At 42.5% G+C, this 17,539-nt stretch overlaps 1 protein-coding gene across 1 annotated transcript; it reads left to right on the forward strand.

The window, feature by feature from the left end:
• The first annotated feature begins 6,526 nt into the window (after positions 1-6,526).
• On the forward strand, positions 6,527-14,583 carry LOC110947967 (E3 ubiquitin-protein ligase Topors-like). Its single transcript, XM_051944763.1, is given in 6 exon segments — positions 6,527-6,780; positions 9,353-9,960; positions 10,062-10,851; positions 10,854-11,737; positions 12,464-12,595; positions 12,695-14,583. Coding segments are annotated over 6 exon segments (3,912 nt in total). The 5' UTR covers positions 6,527-6,690; the 3' UTR covers positions 14,103-14,583.
• The last annotated feature ends 2,956 nt before the right edge of the window (positions 14,584-17,539 follow it).

Consider the following 17,539-nt stretch of genomic DNA (forward strand, 5'->3'; position numbering starts at 1 on the left):
AATCCATTCAGGCTGAAAAAAAACCTCTAAAAACATTCTGAGGAAAATAAAAGCAGTGAGTCGGCACATCTGAGAAAACAGCATTTATACTAAAAAACAACAAAATAATGTAAATAGAAAAGCACTCAGAGCGCAGACCTCCTCCAAGGATAGAGAGGAAAACAGGAAACCCATGCAGTAAAGGATCATGAGCTGGAATCAAACCTGCGTCTCTGACACAGTTCTGTTTATGAATCACCTTCTTAACCAGTTGAGCTATCTGGACACCTTGCTCCAATTTGTTGGCCGACATACTAACCTATGATGTTTTGTCATATTTTGGACCACATACTAAAACATACTAAAACATTCAAAGTGATCCAGGATCCAGGATCCTTTCCGGATTGCCACCAAAATTAAATCAGCTCTTCCTCTTACCATAGTCTACATCCCCTCAAAGTTTCATCTGAATCTGCCCAGACGTTTTGGAGTTTTCTTGCTAACAGACAGACAGACGCCGGGTGTCACATAACCTCCTTGATGGAGGTAAAATGATCAGAATCAGAGGACTTCAGTGTGATTCACAAATAAAAACGTTTCCAACATGAACTGGATCAGAAAAGATTCACCAGAACGAAGGAAATAAAAGTCTGAAGGCGTAAAATAAACATTCAGTCGAGTTTCTGCAGCAGGAAGAGCTCAGAAGGTTTAACGAACAAATCTGGAACCAGCTTTCCTCCAGGGTTCAGGCTGATCTCATTAAATATCTGATTATTCTACAAGAAAACTGCAGCAGCTCCCTGAAGGTTGAACCTGCTGAGAACCAGGAGGCGTTTTTCATCTAAAAGTGAACTGTTCAGGTTTTACAGCGTCTGCTCATGGTTCAGTGATCCACATGCAGAAAAACAATCCCAGAACTCTCCACCAGGTTTGAAAGACGAGATAGCAACACCATTATGAGACCAGAAACCGTAAAATATGAATAAAAAAGAAAGAATTTTAGTCCAAAATTATGCTTTACCCAACAGTACGAGCAAAAGCAACAAAAAACAAGATAAAATTACAAAACGGAGACAGAAAGCAACAAAAACCAAGACAAAACGACAACTACACACCACACAGGAAACAAGAAACAGACACAAAATGACAAATAATCATTAAAATGAAGAAAACAGACACACAAATGACCCAATGTCTCACAAAATGAAAAGGTAGACACAAAACAACACAAAAATAAGACAATGATAAAAAACAAGACACAAAATTATAAAATTAAGACACCAAACAACAAAAAACAAGACAAAGTGACACAAATGAACTGTGGAAAGACACAAAAGTGACAAAAAAACAACAAAAACCAAACACAAAATGATAAAAAAAAAAATGACACAAGTGGAACCAAAAGCAACAAAAAACAAGACAAAATGACAAACGAGACACAAAACAACAAAATATAGACACAAACAGACAGAAGGCAACAACAAACAAGACAAAATGACAAACAAGTCAGAAAACAACAAAAGTGACAAAAAAATCAACAAGTGAAACACAAAATGAGCAAAAATGACACAAAATAACAAACTATAGACACTAAAAGACAAAAACAAGACAAAACAACATAAATGAGACCATAAGCACAGATATTTGTCTGAAATATAGCAGAAAAAAACAAAACAAAAAGCATCTGATGTTGATGAAACTCATGATTTTATTCTGTTTTTGCTCCAGAATGACGATTAATTTCACATCTAATTATTAAATAAATCTGGTTTCAGCTCCAGAGAGTCTTAAATTCAGTCTTTAAACGTCCCTTAGAGGCGATAAAAACACTAAAATCAGTTTTAATCAGCTTCAACACAAAGAAAAACATTAGAAACTCATTTGTAAAAACGTGGATCCTTCTGGGGTTCGTCCAGTTTGTCGTTTCTGTCCGTTATCAACCGTCTGTCCACTTTCACTGGTCCGGTTCTGTCCTTTAGGTCCACTTCTGTCCTTCAGGTCCGGCTCTGTCCTTCAGGTCCACTTCTGTCCTTCAGGTCCGGCTCTGTCCTTCAGGTCCGGTTCTGTCCTTCAGGTCCGGTTCTGTCCTTCAGGTCCGGCTCTGTCCTTCAGGTCCGGTTCTGTCCTTCAGGTCCGGCTCTGTCCTTCAGGTCCGGCTCAGTCCCGACAACACAGCAGTCATCATTATCATTATTTATAATTATTGTGAATACTTGCTTCATAAAGTGTCAGAAAACAGTGAAAATGTCAGAATTTTGCTCAATTCAAGAGAAAATCTGAACAAACAAGAAATCTAAAGAACACCTAGAGTTTCTCAGTGATTCTTTCTGTCTCCAAAAGCTGGATTTTTAATAAACACGAGTCAAAAATACCAACATATCTGCCTGGGAACGTTCGTTTACTGAGTTTAGTCCAGTGAGGCTGCAGCGCCCTCTGGTGGACAAACGCTGACACGACGGTCAGTTCTGGTTTAAACTCATTTTACATTTTAACACGTCAGAAACGGGACACAAAGAGACCAGAAAACGGCATCAAATACCAGAAAAACGAGCTTCACCATCTTCTAACACACAGAAACCAGACAGAAGACGACAAAGAACAGAAACAAAACGACACAAATGATCAAACTGAGGCAATAAAACCACAAAAAACGAGAAAAAAAACATTCAATTCAGAAGCAAAACCACATAAATTACTCATAAAGTGTCAAAAAATGACCAAACTGGGACACAAAATGGCAAAAAATGATTAAATTAAGGACAGAAAACAACAAAAAGCAAGAAAAGTCCCCACAAAATGAATAAAATATTAAATTAAGGGCAAAATAAACATCACAAAATGACACAAGGCACAAATTGCCAAAAAAATTCAAATTGGACAAAAAAAAACAACAAAAATGAGACAGAAATTGACAAAACAATGACAGATATGAGACATAAAATGAGGAAAAAATATTAAATTAAAACATAAAACTGTAAAAACAAAACAAACTGACACCAAATGAGACCCAAAGCACCCAAAATTAGTCAACTGAGACACAAAATAGCCAGAAATGAGACAAAATGACAAAAAAAATATTAAATTAAGACACAAAACAACAAAAATGAATGAAAAAAAAAGAGCAAAAATGACCAAAGTGGGACAGAAAAACTAAAAAAGGATCCAAATATCTGCTCCCTTCATGCTTCCTGCTGTGTTTTTTTTAGACATTTTAAGACTTTTAAAGTGATTTGAATCATTTTAAAGCCAGCAGGACTGAAGAACTGATCAGAACAGAATAAAAGAAGAGATGAATTATGATTTATTATTGTAGATCATAACAGATTTAAACCCTGATAAGGTGTGTGTTGTAGCTTTCAGCACCTGACCGCTCAGTCCTGTCTCAGCACCGATGTTCTTTCCTCCAGCAGCCAGCGAGCTGCAATCCTGCTGCCGTAGATCACGTATGACCAGGAGAGGAGCACCACGCCTAGCAGCACCTGGAGGACATAAATAGAGTTAATGTTTACTAGCCAGCAGATGTTAAAGTAATTAAAACAGCGGCTCTGTGTCTTCATTTGGTTTTAGGAAGCTCAATAAATTCAGCTTTAATTTACTCAAACATGACAGACATTATTCTATTTTATCAAATGGTCATAAATGCTGAGATTTCTGTCAAATAAAGTAACAAAAACTTCTCTAAAATACCTTGAAAATTGCAGAACTTTGTATAAAAGATCGTGAAATTTTAAGTAAATAGTCTAAAATGATCTGAACCTTGTTCAAATCTGTTCAAAATGACTTGAAACTCAGAGTTTGACGTTAATTGACTTTAAACTTGCACAAATGTGTCCTAAATGACTTAAAATTTCCCTAAAATTGTCCGAAATTACTTACAATGCAGACAGATTTTCCAAACTGACCTGAAATTTGCATAAAATTTTCACAAAATTATCTCAAATGATCTGAATCCAAAATTACCAGAAACTTCGCTAAAATTGTCTGAAATTACTTTCAATTTACATGAAATTGATAAAAATGAGTCGAAATGTCTTGAAAATTACACAAATTTTCCAAAATGACATGAAATTTAGATAAAATTACATGTTACTTCCACAAAATCGTCTAAAATGATCTGAATCTTTTCCCAAATTGACTTGAACGGAAGCTAGCCAGTTGCTAACAGTTAGCAGCTAGTTTAGCATCAACAGCTAACGTTAACGTTTAATTAATGAATTAAAAAGGAATTAAAACGCACCGCGGAGTAGATTCTGTCCAAAGTCCGTCCGCTAAAAGTCTCCATCTTCCCTTTAAATCTTTAAATCCACATTTAATCCTCAAATTGAAGCTAAAGCTCTGTCCGGTTTGTTTACGCCGCCGCTCTTCTTCTACTACTACTTCCGGTTAGTGGCGTCATCTTGCGCTTCGGAGTTCAGCTCAAATATTTGTAATTATTTTAAAGTCTCAGACTCCAACCTCTCAGACATCATCTATAGGATGTTTATTCTAATGAACGTCTTTGATAAATTATCATTTTTAAATGCTAAATAGATGTTTTGACCACATTTTGTTCTGTTCGGCAGTTTTTCCTCCAGACCGACAGGGGAAGCACCGAAAAAATGGCCGACTCCAGAGATCACCAGGATGAAGATGTCTCACTTCGCCTCATTTCCCCAAACAAACAAACAAACAAATATAAAAATTACTTTAATCCGATAGTAAATAAATATATGCATGTTTAACTATAACTATGGAGTGATTAGTACAGCTGAAATGATGTGTGAACAAATGCAACTGTATATGTTCTAAAAACAAAAATGGCAAAATTACTTTAAGAAATCATTGAATTTCATCTTTTAAAGGACTCGTTTTATTTACATTTCAGGAGACTTCTAGGTTTCTGAAAAATTTATATGTTAATATCTCATTTTTTTAACATTTTTATGTGGCATTATTTACATTTCTGAAAATTATATATAATAATAAGTAGTTTAAAAAAATTAAACATGGTATACCTAAATGTTTCTCAGTTATATATGGTAATATCCAGTTTGGTTTGTTTGTTTTTGTTTTTACATTTTATACGGTAATATCTCAATTTTTGAAACTTTTATATGCTAATATCTCGGTTTGTAAAAATTGTATATGGAACTATTTAGGTTTTTGAATTTTTTAAGGATAATATTTAGGTTTTTGAACATTTTATATGGAAATAGGTTTTTAAGATTCATATGGTACAATTATATAGTAATGTCCCACTTACTCAAATTTTAATATGGCAATATTTAAGATTTTTCAAAATGTCTTTGTTTTAGGTTTTTTCTTGGTAATGTTCAGATTTTTTAAAAGTGCTATATGCTAATATCTTGGTATTTAAAAAGTCTATATGGAACTATTTAGATTTTTGAAACTTTTCTACGGTAATTTCCAGGTTCATCCACTTTGTCCATTAACATCCATGTTGTTCAGACTTTTGTGACCTTATATCCAGGTTTTGAACCAATTTCTGCATTAAAACCTCGATATTTGACACGTTTGTGGGAAATATCCAGATGTTTGATACTTTTATGCAGTAATATCCAAGTTTTTGATTCTTCTGTGGGGTAACAAGTAGATCTTTGAAATTATATTGAATTAATATTCAGGTTTTTGACAGTTTGGCATAAAGATTGAAATCTGTTCAGTGTAAAAACAATAAATAAAATTAATCGTGACCAATGTGGTGTCTGTAGCGTTAGGATTTATTATTTTTACAATTTCTATGAAACATGCTGGTTTAACACTGATACACACATTGCATTCTGTGCTACATAACAGAGTTGTGTTGATCTGTGAATGAAGGAGAGGCTCTGAACTTTATCTCACAATGTGTGAGTTTGGATTAAACAAAGATGAACAGCACCAGGTCAGACAGAGGGAAACACATGTCTGTTTACACACAGGACATATCAGACACACAAACATGTACTGTAGACACACACACAGCCGTGCACGCTCCCTGCACGCTCACACACACTCACTCAACACTCAAGGCCTCTCTAAAACATCCTGATAACACTTCTGTTATCAGGAACTCACATTCAGTCCTCACAGCACAGCAGAAACACCTCTACATTCACACACCGTCCTTCAGGGTGGAGATGGTCCAGATTGGCTGAAGACAGAAGATGTTCAGTGGAGTTCAAGTTTAAACCACAGATTACCCCAGCTATAGACCAATCAGATAGAAACACATTCCCATACCAAACTCTGTGTAATGTTTAGTTAGGCATGCTTTTTGGGGAAGTTGGCTACAGCAACTCCCTGGTGTATTAGTCACAGAGAACTGAGGTTTTCCAAACCAAGAAGGTCCATGTACATGCTTTCAATTCTCCAATGAGTATTAAACATTCTTGAAGGATAACTGGGACTCAGGATTCCTCATTATAGGAAGTAAACGAACGCACTGGCTACGTACTGAATTTCCCTTAGGGGATGAATGAAGTGATTCTATTCTATTCTATTCTATTCTGACAGTAGCAGTAAGTGGATCATCGCTGCTGCTGACGATCTTTGGCTACTCAGAAAACAAACGGCCGCTCTGTTTCCCGTCATGCACCGCGGCTCCGATCAGTCCAGCTGTGGTTCGGACGGGAACAAGTCGACACAAATGTCTCCGGTTTTAACGGCACCGCGGCTCTAAACGGACCCGAGCAGTGGAGCCTATCGCGCCAGTAACCCCGTTCACGGTGGATGCCGCTCACAGCGCGGAGTTCGTACCGGAGGAGGACAAAAAACCCGGATGAGAAGGTCCCGGAGCGACCCGGGGAGTCTTCTGCTCAGGTACTATTGCCGTTAGCATGCTATCAAGCTAATAAACCGTATATACTCGGGTTAGCATACTGACAGGCTAATAGACCGTGTAAGCAGTTGTTAGCATGGTAAAAGACTATCTAAATATGCTGATTTTGCGGCGTGTCGCGCTTTATTTTCCCCCGCAGTACCGCAGCTGTTAGCGGCAGTGAGCTGAAGCCATTTTAATCTGATAAATTTAAATATCTGAACGGATCTGCGGCATCATTTGGTTTCTGTCAGTTAGCTACATGCTAGCTAGTGTTAGCATGCTAGTCTGACAGTATCTGTTCTCTGGGTTAATTATTTTTAATACAAAGGAGCCAAACCTAAAGTGTAATTTAATTAGGACCCAAACGGACACAATAAATCATAAAACTGTAAATTACAGTGAATAACTGAGCTGGTTTCGGTTTGTAAGCACGTTAGCTAGCTGTCCTGGGCTAGCCTGAGTCTCTGACCTGCTAAAACCTATAATGTGGTTCCTGATCTGCAGGTACAAGACCTGGTGGACAACCTGTAGCTGGTATTTCTGAGATTCGAGGTCTGAAACTGCCGCAGGGCAACGAGGAAGCAAAAATAACGACAGATTAGCACCATCTGATTTGACTTCAGTGAAACCACAACAAGTAAAATCACAAAACAGCTACACCTGAGTGTAGGGCTCCACCTGGTGGAACAACCAGGTACAGGAGGTCCTTGGTTTATGACAGGGGTGTCAAGATCCGTTCCTGGAGGGCCACTATCCTGCATGTTTTAGATGCTTCCTTCTTCCAACACACCTGATTCAAATGATCAGGCTCATTATCAGGCTTCTGCTGAGCTTGATGATTAGCTGATCATTTGAATCAGGTGTGTTGGAAGAGGGAAACATCTAAAACATGCAGGATAGTGGCCCTCCAGGAACTGAGTTTGACACCCCTGGTTTATGATGTCCTCAGCCTACGGCGTTTCATCAGAACTGGTTATGTGAAAGCAGAGTGGATGAATATGCTGTCATGCAGCGCTATCAGGGGGCTTTGTTTCCATTCTCCGTTTGTACATCACCTTGGATTCTGCTACATTCTCCAACTTTTTGTCCTTCATTATGGCTTCCAGCATAAGTCAGACTCTTCTGATGCTTGAAAGAAAGGGAAAGCCGTCTCCATGGAAGTGAAATTAGACAGAATAAAACGCTGGGAACAGAAACATCGACCAACATGGGTCAAGTTGTAGAAACAGGTCAACATGTTGTAGCAACCCTCTGATGAATGAGTGAGACTTCATCTGGTTCTCTGCTGGTTTATTGAATACAGAAAGTTGGAAAATGACCACAGAGACACACTAAATGACCACAAAATAACTAGAATGACCACAAAACAGTCTGAAAATGAACAAAAAAGAAGCAAAATAAGCACAAGGACACACAAAAAGTCACGTGACCACAAAAACGCAAACAATGACACAAAATGATCACAGAAAAACACAAAATGACTCAGTGAGATAGGAAATTATCATATAAAGACACAAAATGATGACAGACACAGAAATTACAACAAAGAACTGAAATGTCCACAACACGGACTGAAAATAAGCAAAAAACAAACAAAATGATCACAGAGGGTTCTACTGTGGGCTGTAGCCAGCGCCAGAAGAACGAGAAAAGCTCCATAACTTAGCTCTATGATAACTAGAAAACCCCATAACTTAGCTCCAGAAGAACTAGAAAAACCCACAACTTAGCTCCAGAATAACTGTTGGTTCTGTTGAGTGCGTTTGTGTTTTGAGATAGAAGACAAACTACTTCTCTGTAAGACTCTTCAGACTCGGTTCTCCCATTAGCTCAGATGTGTCCACATCTCTTGGCAGAAGATCCATCCAATCCCCAGGAGCTGCACCCAGTAGAAGAACCTCCTACAGACTTTTTCCCGCTCTCTACCAGTTCGTATTACTCCACTTGTAGCTGAGATGTGATGCAGCATTTAGTGGTATTTGGTAGAGGGTGCAGGAGTTCCTCAGGGAGGATTATTATGGTTTCTCCCTCAAACGACCTTGAGCTGGAAGTTTGAGTAGAGTTAACTGTTGCATTATGAGAAAGCAGGAATGTTCTGTGTGTCAAGGCCAGAACTCTTTGTAAGTTTGTAGAAGGAGAAGGATTTTTGTAAGTGGCTAAACCTTTCCAGCCTGACCTGTCTGTGTCCATCGGAGCTTTTAGTTGGTGCTCAGCTCCATATCTTCCCTTTTAAAGGTCAAACATAAGTCATGGGTTCATTACACTTTAAATGTTTGTTCTTATCAATATTATAAACTCATATGTTATATCAGTTTCAGTGTTCAGTTGTTGGTTACTTAAAAATAAATCCTAAGTATTCATGGCTTTTCTGCAGAGCTGATGGATGTCGTGATGCTTTGTTTACGTTTCTGCTGGAGTTCCCACTGAGGTAGATCTGTAGGAATGGAGCTCCAAGTCCAGGACCTCCTGTTCTACGACGGATCCACCCTCATGCACGACCGTCTTTTTCTAAGTACGCTGTTGCTGGCAGCTAACGACAAATCATTAACGTGTTTTCTGTTTTCCGTCCAGGTGATGGCGCCCACACGGATGAAGCTGCGCGTCCGTCGCCGTGACAACGTGGCCGCCGCAGGTGAAGAGGAGCGGACGAGGGAGAGCGGCAGCAGTCGGAGGAAGAACACCAGCAAAACCACGACTGCAGCCGCCGCCGCAGCGTCTCCTCCCGCCTCCTCCGCGTCACGGGCGGTGATGGCGGCGGAGGAGACGTCACCCGACTCCAAGTGTCCGATCTGCCTGGACCGCTTCAACAACCTGGCCTACTTGGACCGCTGCCTACACCGCTTCTGCTTCCCTTGCATCCAGGAGTGGTCGCACAACAAGGCCGAGTGTCCGCTCTGCAAGCAGCCCTTCGCCTCCATCCTGCACTCGGTGCGCGCCGAGGATGACTTCAAGGAGTACACGCTGCGGCCAGCACCCACCAACAGCAGCGTGGCCGCCACCGTGGCCATGGTGGCAGCCATGGCGTCGGCGGCAAGGAGCGACCACCAGATGAGGCTGATGCTGAGGAGGCACCGGGTGGCGGACGGTGGAGAGACGACGGCGAGGAGGCGGCGGAGGGAGAGGGGGGGCCGGGGGGGAGGCCGGAGGGGGGAGGAGAGGGCGGGGGGTGTGTGGGAGTGGTACCTGGACTCGCCTCCTCTTCCTCTGCCCCCCCTCCCTCCTCTTTCTCAGCGTCCCGACGCCACCGAGGACAGCGAGGACGGAGAAGAGCCTGAGGAGCGGCGGCTGAGGGGCGGGGCCGACATGGCAGAACGCGGTGTCGTGTTCGAGAATCTGGCGGGCCTCGGGGGGCGGTGGACCCGGCGGCGCCCAATGACCGGGCGTCACGCCGGCTGATCTGGCACCTGGCGGCGAGGCAGCGGCTTCAGCGGGAAGGAGGAAATGTGCGGCGGCTGCGGGAGAGAGAGACAATGGCTTTCCGCCGCGCCCTCTACCGCTGCGGCATACGGGTCAGCGGAGTCGCCGGTAACCAGGAACAACAGCAGCAGCGTGACATCACAGCAGAGAGCTTCCGCAGGAACCCCGCCCACCTGAACAGACTGCGCCGCTGGGTGCGGCGGGAGTTGACGGTGCTGTACGGGGCGCACATCTCCCTGGTGGACGTGGTCCAGCGCGTCATCATGGCCCAGCTGGCCCACTACGGCCTGGAGGACACGCACACCATAGAAGAAGAGCTGCGGCCCTTCCTGATGGCGCGCACCGAGCACTTCCTGCACGAGCTGTTCAGCTTCGCCCGCTCGCCGCTCAGCATGGACAACTACGACCTGCAGGCCACGTACGACCTGCAGGCGCTGTACGAGCTGCCGGTCACCGCCCTGCAGCTGGACGGCACCAGCAGCTCCTCGGACGGCAGCTCCGTCATCGCCATATCGGAGGGCGAGGAGGGAGGTGGAGCCAACGACGACGTCATCCAGACGGGAAGCTGCCTGAGCCTGTCGGGGTGGGACGATGAGACGCCGGGCCCCTCCTACTCCACCGCCGAGCCCTCCTGCTCGCTGTCGCTTAGCCCCCCCCTCAGGAGCTGACCAATGAGGAGGGAGGAGAGAAGCGGGCGGAAGAGGGGGAGGAGGAGTGTCTGATTGTCGGCTACAAGAAGCCGATCGCAGAACGAACTCCGGAGCTGGTGCAGCTGTCATCCGACACCGAGGAGGAGAATAAGGAGGAGCCGGAGAAACCTCCCCCGCTCCCCTCCACCGCTCTGCCCCCCTACTTACCCACAATCCCTCCCTCCACGTCCGGCGTCTTCAGCTATGAGCCGGACCACGGTGAGAAGGGTGGAGAGGTGGGGCCGCGGCGCTCACGTGCACGCTCGTGGTCGGGAAGCAGCAGGAACTCAGTGTGCACGTTGAGCCCGGCCACGCCCGGAGATGGCGAGCCACGGCGGGAGCGAGCAAGCTGGAAAGACGGGAAGCAGCCCGGCGGTGAGGAGGCGAGGGAGAAGAGGAGGAGGAGCAAGAGGAGGAGGAGAGGCCGGGAGAGGAAGAGCGGCACGCTGTACAACCCCAACCGCTCTATCTACCCCGCCATGATGCCTCGCCGCTCACCCTCGCCGTTCCGCTCCAGTGCCGAGTCCGGCTCACCGCCCGACTCCAGCTGGGAGTACCGCTGCTCCCAGGTGTCCCCGCTCACCTCCTCCGTCTCCTCGCCCTCCTGCTCCTCGTCGCCGTTCTGCTCCTCGCCTCTGCCACCGTCGCCGCCGCGGCCTCAGACCCCGCCCTCGCTGTCGCCCAGCAGCAGCACCCACCACGGGGAGAAACCCGGCGGCAAGAGGAAGTACAAGAGCCGGCACCTGGACAGCGACGTGAAGGACCCGACATGGAGGCCGAGCAGCAGCCATCAGCGGGAGAAGAGGAGGGAGAAGGAGAGGAGGAGGAGGAGGAGGAGGGAGAGGAAGAGGTGAGGCTCACATACCCACGATGCACTGCTTCCTAAAACACAACGAGGTTCATCCGTTTATCGGAAACCTGTAACTTTATGAATGCAAGACCTGGAATCAGCATGTCCAACATCTGAAGCAGAATGATCTCCAAAGATGTCTATCTGTCCCCATGCTTCTTCTCCAAACTTTCATTTTCTCCATCATTTTGTGTCTTCTTTTTGTTGTTTAGTGTCTCATCTTTGTCATTCTGTGTCTCGTTTTCACCATTATGCATTTCGTTTTTGTCATTTTGGTTTTTTTTTTGCGTTTCATTTTTATGGTTTTGCGTCTCGTTTATGTCATCGTGTCTTTGTCGTTTTGTGTCTCGCTTTTGTCCTTTTCTGTGGTTTGTGTCTTTCTGAAAATGAATTCCCTGTTCATGGTTCCTGAAAACTTTCACTCTGCTCCTCTGTTCACTGATTTTGAGCCATGCCACACTTATTTCATTGTGTTGTTATTGTCTCTTTGTAGTCGTTTTATCTCCTCATCCTGTAGATGTTTTTCTGTCTCCAGACGTTTCCTCTCTGCTCATCATCAGTAGAAGACGTTTCACCATGCTGGATGATCTCTAAAAGCCTGCTGCCTTTATTTTGTTGAGCCTCTGTGGCATTCAGCTGTATTTCTGTGATTCAGTTTTGCTGCTTGCCAACTAACAAGAACAGCCAAAGGACAGTGTTAATGAAAGTCGTCTCTTCTTCCCGCAGCAGCAGGAGGTCCAGAGAAGACCGGAGTCCCAGCGTGGAGATCATCTATGAGGGAACCATCATGTCGGACGCAGCGCAGCCTCGAGCCACCAAACGCCGCCGGAGACGCCACCGTGGGATGCAGCCGGGCAGGTGTGACACGTAGAGACTGTTATAGAGCATGAAGGTAGTCAGGATGTAACGCTCAGGTGTGTTACCTGCCCAGTCTGAATCACCTTGATCTCCTTTCAGCTCTCCGGTCATCATCACGCTGGACAGCGACAGCAGCCACCAAGACGCCAACAACAACCAGACCCGCCTCAGCAGCAGCAGCAGCAGCAGCAGTCCGCTCAGCAGTCAGCAGACCGTCGACTTCTCCACCGCCGACCTTCCTCCTCTGCCATTGGTGCACTCGGCCGGAGTGGGCGGGGCTTTGGACGCTGACATCGGCGAACTTCCCGTCGACATCCTGGATCGAGGATCCGACGGCTCGGAGGGCGAGTCCAAGGGTCCAATCGACGACGTGGACGGTGATGTGGACGTGGAGAACATGGAGGAGGGCGGGGCTCCAGCAGCAAACACACATGACGATCAGCCAATGGGAGAGAACACCCCGCCCTCGGACCACCACCTGCTCGCCACCATCCTGGACGACCTGAAGGCGATCTCACCGCCAAAACCAAACCGTCCCCTGAACTCGGAGGCCAGCTGGTCGGCTGAGGAGCAGAACCAGGGCGCCTCCGTTCCCTCACCGCCTCCTTTGAAGGAGTGCCGGGTCCTGGAGGAGATCCGGGACGTCCCTCCGCTGCTCCGACAGGCCAGCCCGGTCCAATCGTACGACCGGAACACTCCACCGCCGCTCAAACACAAAGACATCGGGAGCCCTCGCCGCTCCCCCGCTGACCTCCCGCTGACCTCTGGTTACAATCCCATCGACTCCCGTTTGGCCGCTGAGCCGCCCAACAACAGACAAACCATCCCGCACATTTCCACGCTGAACAGACACCTGATGAGCGCTTTGGCTCCACCGGTCCATTCCACGCCTCCTCCATTAGAAACGAGTCCAGAGTCGGGCTCCCTCCATCCTGCAGCGCTCCATTCCAGCACCGTGGAAACACAGTCGCCCATCGACTCGCATCCTGTGAATTCTTCCGCTGATCTCCGTTCAGCCAACAGCTGTTCCAAAGAGACACCGGCTCACACTGACTCTACCTCCAGGAACGAGACCTTCGGCCTCCGTCCTCCGCTGGCGGGTTCCGGTGTTTTCTCAGGAGTCAACAACACGTCGCCTTCGCTTTCGTCCGTCGATTCTAGGAGCCCTTCTGCTGAGCTTCACTCTGGGAGTCCAGAATCCACGGCGGACCTTCGATGCGCCGCTTCAGACGGACCGGAGCCGGCGGCAGAAAGTCGTCTTCAACCGGCTAGCTTGAATTCCTCTTGTTTTGACAGACACTTGAACCACACGGCCTTACCCTCCGCCATCTTCACCACATCTCAGTCCACCGCCAAACCTCAGAACCACGTCCACCCTCAGTTTCCCCTCAAACTCTCTCAGATCCACACCGACAATCACATCGCCTCCACCGAGAACCAGCACAACGCCTCCGACGCCCGATTGGACTCTGAGTCGCCCCGACGGTCGGACGGCGGCGCCACGTAGGACACGCCGACACGTCCGCAGAGACAAATGAAACGTTTCCTTCATGGAGAAAATATGAGGAAATAGTTGTTTGTTTTTCTTTCTTTATGATTAAAATTGAACCATTTATGTTTGTTTCATCACCGTTGTCCGATCACAGAACTTTCTAACCGGACCACGAGCCAATTCTTTGGATTTAATTTTAAAATGTTTAGGATTTCTATCTATTTGGTGAGACGTTTTGTTTGAGGCAGGAAGAAGTTTGTAAAAAAATGTTGATTTCACGATAATTATTGGTCCCTGAAGGTCCGAGGACAATAAAGACCAATTCTGTCACGTAGTCTGAGAGAAGAGAGAGAAATTATGCGATCAAATGATTCCATCCTCTGGAGAAACGAGATTAAAGATGAAAAAAAATGACGTCCAGCTACACTTTGACTCGGTCCGGTTGTAAACGTTGATCTGTACGAAGAAACACTGAATAAACGTTTGGTCAAATAAACTGATTCTAGTTCAGATTTTTGGTTAAAGATGAATCAAAAATGACAGAAATGCACTCACTGCAGCTTCTCAGACGTGTTTCCTGTTTTCTTGTCTTCCGTGTTGGTAAAGTGTTTCTGTTTTGGTCATTTTTCACTAATTTCTGAACTTTATCACGCAAAATACAAGAACACGAGTACCATCAGGAAAAAGTACTTCAAGTATTAAAAGAAAAGTCTCTTCTGACTGTTAAACGATTTAAAATACTATAAAAATATTTAAAGGAAAAGCAGAAATATCGTCACACCTATGACTGATTATTTCTGCTGCATTTGCTGGGTCATTTTTTAAATTTTTTAGCTGAATAATTTGTAAGTATTCTAAAGTATTACTTATATGTATTACATAAAAATCTAATATTTAAGTGCCATATTTGAGTAATACTGAGAAAAAAGTGGATATTCTGAGACTAAAGTGGTAAAACTGAGATATTTGAGGGAAAAAAATCAAATTTATGAAAAAAAAGAAACAAAATTACAAATAAAACACTTGGGTATTCTTCAAGATTACAGTGGTGCATTTATGTAAAAAAAAACAATTCACGTTTATGAGGGAAAAAGTGGATATTATGAGATTAAAGTTTTAATATTATTACAAGAAAAAGGACATTTGAAAGAAAAAAAGAGTTTTCAAGAAAGCACAAAAAACTGGTATATCATGAGAAAAAACTCCAAAAAATTCCAAAAAGAAAAACGGGAATAAAACTTGGTTATTCTATGTAATTTACTTTATTCCATAATAAAAATTTTGAGTCATATTTTAGAGAGAAAAAAAACTAATTTCTAAGAAAAATCTCAAATTTCTGTGAATAAAAAGTTGCTACATTTGGATCATTTAGTAAATTGATTGATCAGTAAAGATGTTCTTTGTGATTTCAATTCTCAAAATCAAACATTAATTTATGAGAAACAAATATAAATACAGATTTTAATTTAAAGACATAGAATAAATAAGATGGTTTAGAGCTGCAGTTTGTGTTTGTCACCAGCAGGTGGAGCCACCAGGACGCCGCTTCTGTTTCTACATTAACCTGTTCGGTAAAAATAAAAAATAAAGCTGAAAAATCAACAAACCAGTGATCAGAGGTGAATTTAAAGAAACTAATTCCTGCAGAAATGAGCAGAAAATCAGAATAAAAGTTTGAGAAATTTAGCAAAAGAAAAAAAAACAGATCAGCATTTTAGAAAAAAGTCAGTGAAGCAAAACAGTCATAAATGTACAAACTCAGAGATTATTAGAGGAAATACATCTGATATTTTATGAGACGATTGTTAGTTTCATGGTAGTTAAAGAAGGGTGGAAAAGATAAAATCTTAGATATTCTGGGAAATTAAAACGATACATTCATGAGAAAAACGACGCATGATAATATTTGTGTAAAATTTTTACTTTTTCCTCGACGTCGAGTGCAGATTTATCATTTTAATCTCGTATGTTCTCAAGTATTTAACCTGGAAATCGTGTTTTTTTCTCAGATTCATGAATTTCTTCCTACAAATATGAATATAAATATAAATGCAGAATAATCTTTTTTTCCTATAAACTCTGTTCTCTGGTTTTCTCTTGGAATGTTTTTTCTCCTAAACAGGACTTTTCTTCTCATAATTTTACCGTTTTAATCTCATAAAACATGTTTAATTCTCACAAATGTTCGTTTTTCCTTGTAAACAAACCACTCAGGAGTTTTTCTTCTTGGGAATGATTTTATTCCTCATAAGTACAGCGGAGGAAAAAAGTTTACATTTTACACAAATATTATCATGAAATATTTGTGTAAAATCTTTGCTGTGTTTCTAAAGTTGTGGCTGCTTTAGACCGACACAAACAAATACTCATGATGTTTATTTTGTTGTTTGTTTACAAGAAAACTAACAAAACTAAGCTCTATCAAAACGAGCTCAAAATGTTGTATTTTTCTGGAACCCATTAGTCTGATTTTTTTTATGATTGTTTAGTTTTCTGGCTGTGACTGCACTGAAAGAAACTTGAAGATCTAAAAGTTATTACTTAACACCATATTTCACTATTTTATGTCCCAAAACTTTATGACACCGCTAGAGTTATGAGGAAAAATGATCATATTTAGAAGAAAAGAAACATTAATTTCCACAAAAAAAGGTGGAATATTTATGAAAAAAACTAATTCTGAAAGTGATGCATTTATGAAAAAAGTCACATATTTATGAGAAAAAATAAAAAAGATTTTTTAGGAAAAATACTTGAATGGTGTTTGAGGAAAAAATGGACAAATTTACGAGAAAAATAAATATTTCATGATATTAAGATATATATAAAAGGTATTTAAGTGGTGATTTTATAGCAAAAAACTCACAAAAATACGACATATATATTATATTTATATACAAAACGAGAAACTCAAGAAAAAATATTTCCAAGGGAATTTCTATTCTGACAATTCGCAAATTAAATGTTTTCTTTTTTTTCTTAAATGGTACATTTAGGAGCCAAAATCACATATTTATGAGAAAAGAAAATGTATTTTAGAAGAAAAATGCTCTTAAAAATAAAATTAAATAAAAAATAAATTAAATAAATGCATGTTATATGACAATAATAATTATATAATTAAGTGTGAGTGTGGAAAAAAAAGAATATTCTGACATTAAAGTGATAAATTTAAGACAAAAATACATATTCTTCAGGAAAAAAACTCAAAACAGTGAACTATTTATGAGAAAAAAACATTTAAAAAATAAAAATCTTGGATTTTATATGAGATTAAAATGGTAAAATTATGAGAAAATAAAACCGACATTTTATGGGAAAATAAAAACATGTTTATTCTGAGATTAAATAATAAATTCATGTATTTAAAGTGATAAACTCATAAATGTGGAGTTAAAAACACCTTCATCGTCTCCCTCCTTCCTGCCTCCCATCAGGCCACGCCCACCTCC

Source organism: Acanthochromis polyacanthus, chromosome 24, assembly GCF_021347895.1.
Source record: "Acanthochromis polyacanthus isolate Apoly-LR-REF ecotype Palm Island chromosome 24, KAUST_Apoly_ChrSc, whole genome shotgun sequence".
Lineage (NCBI taxonomy): Eukaryota > Metazoa > Chordata > Actinopteri > Pomacentridae > Acanthochromis > Acanthochromis polyacanthus.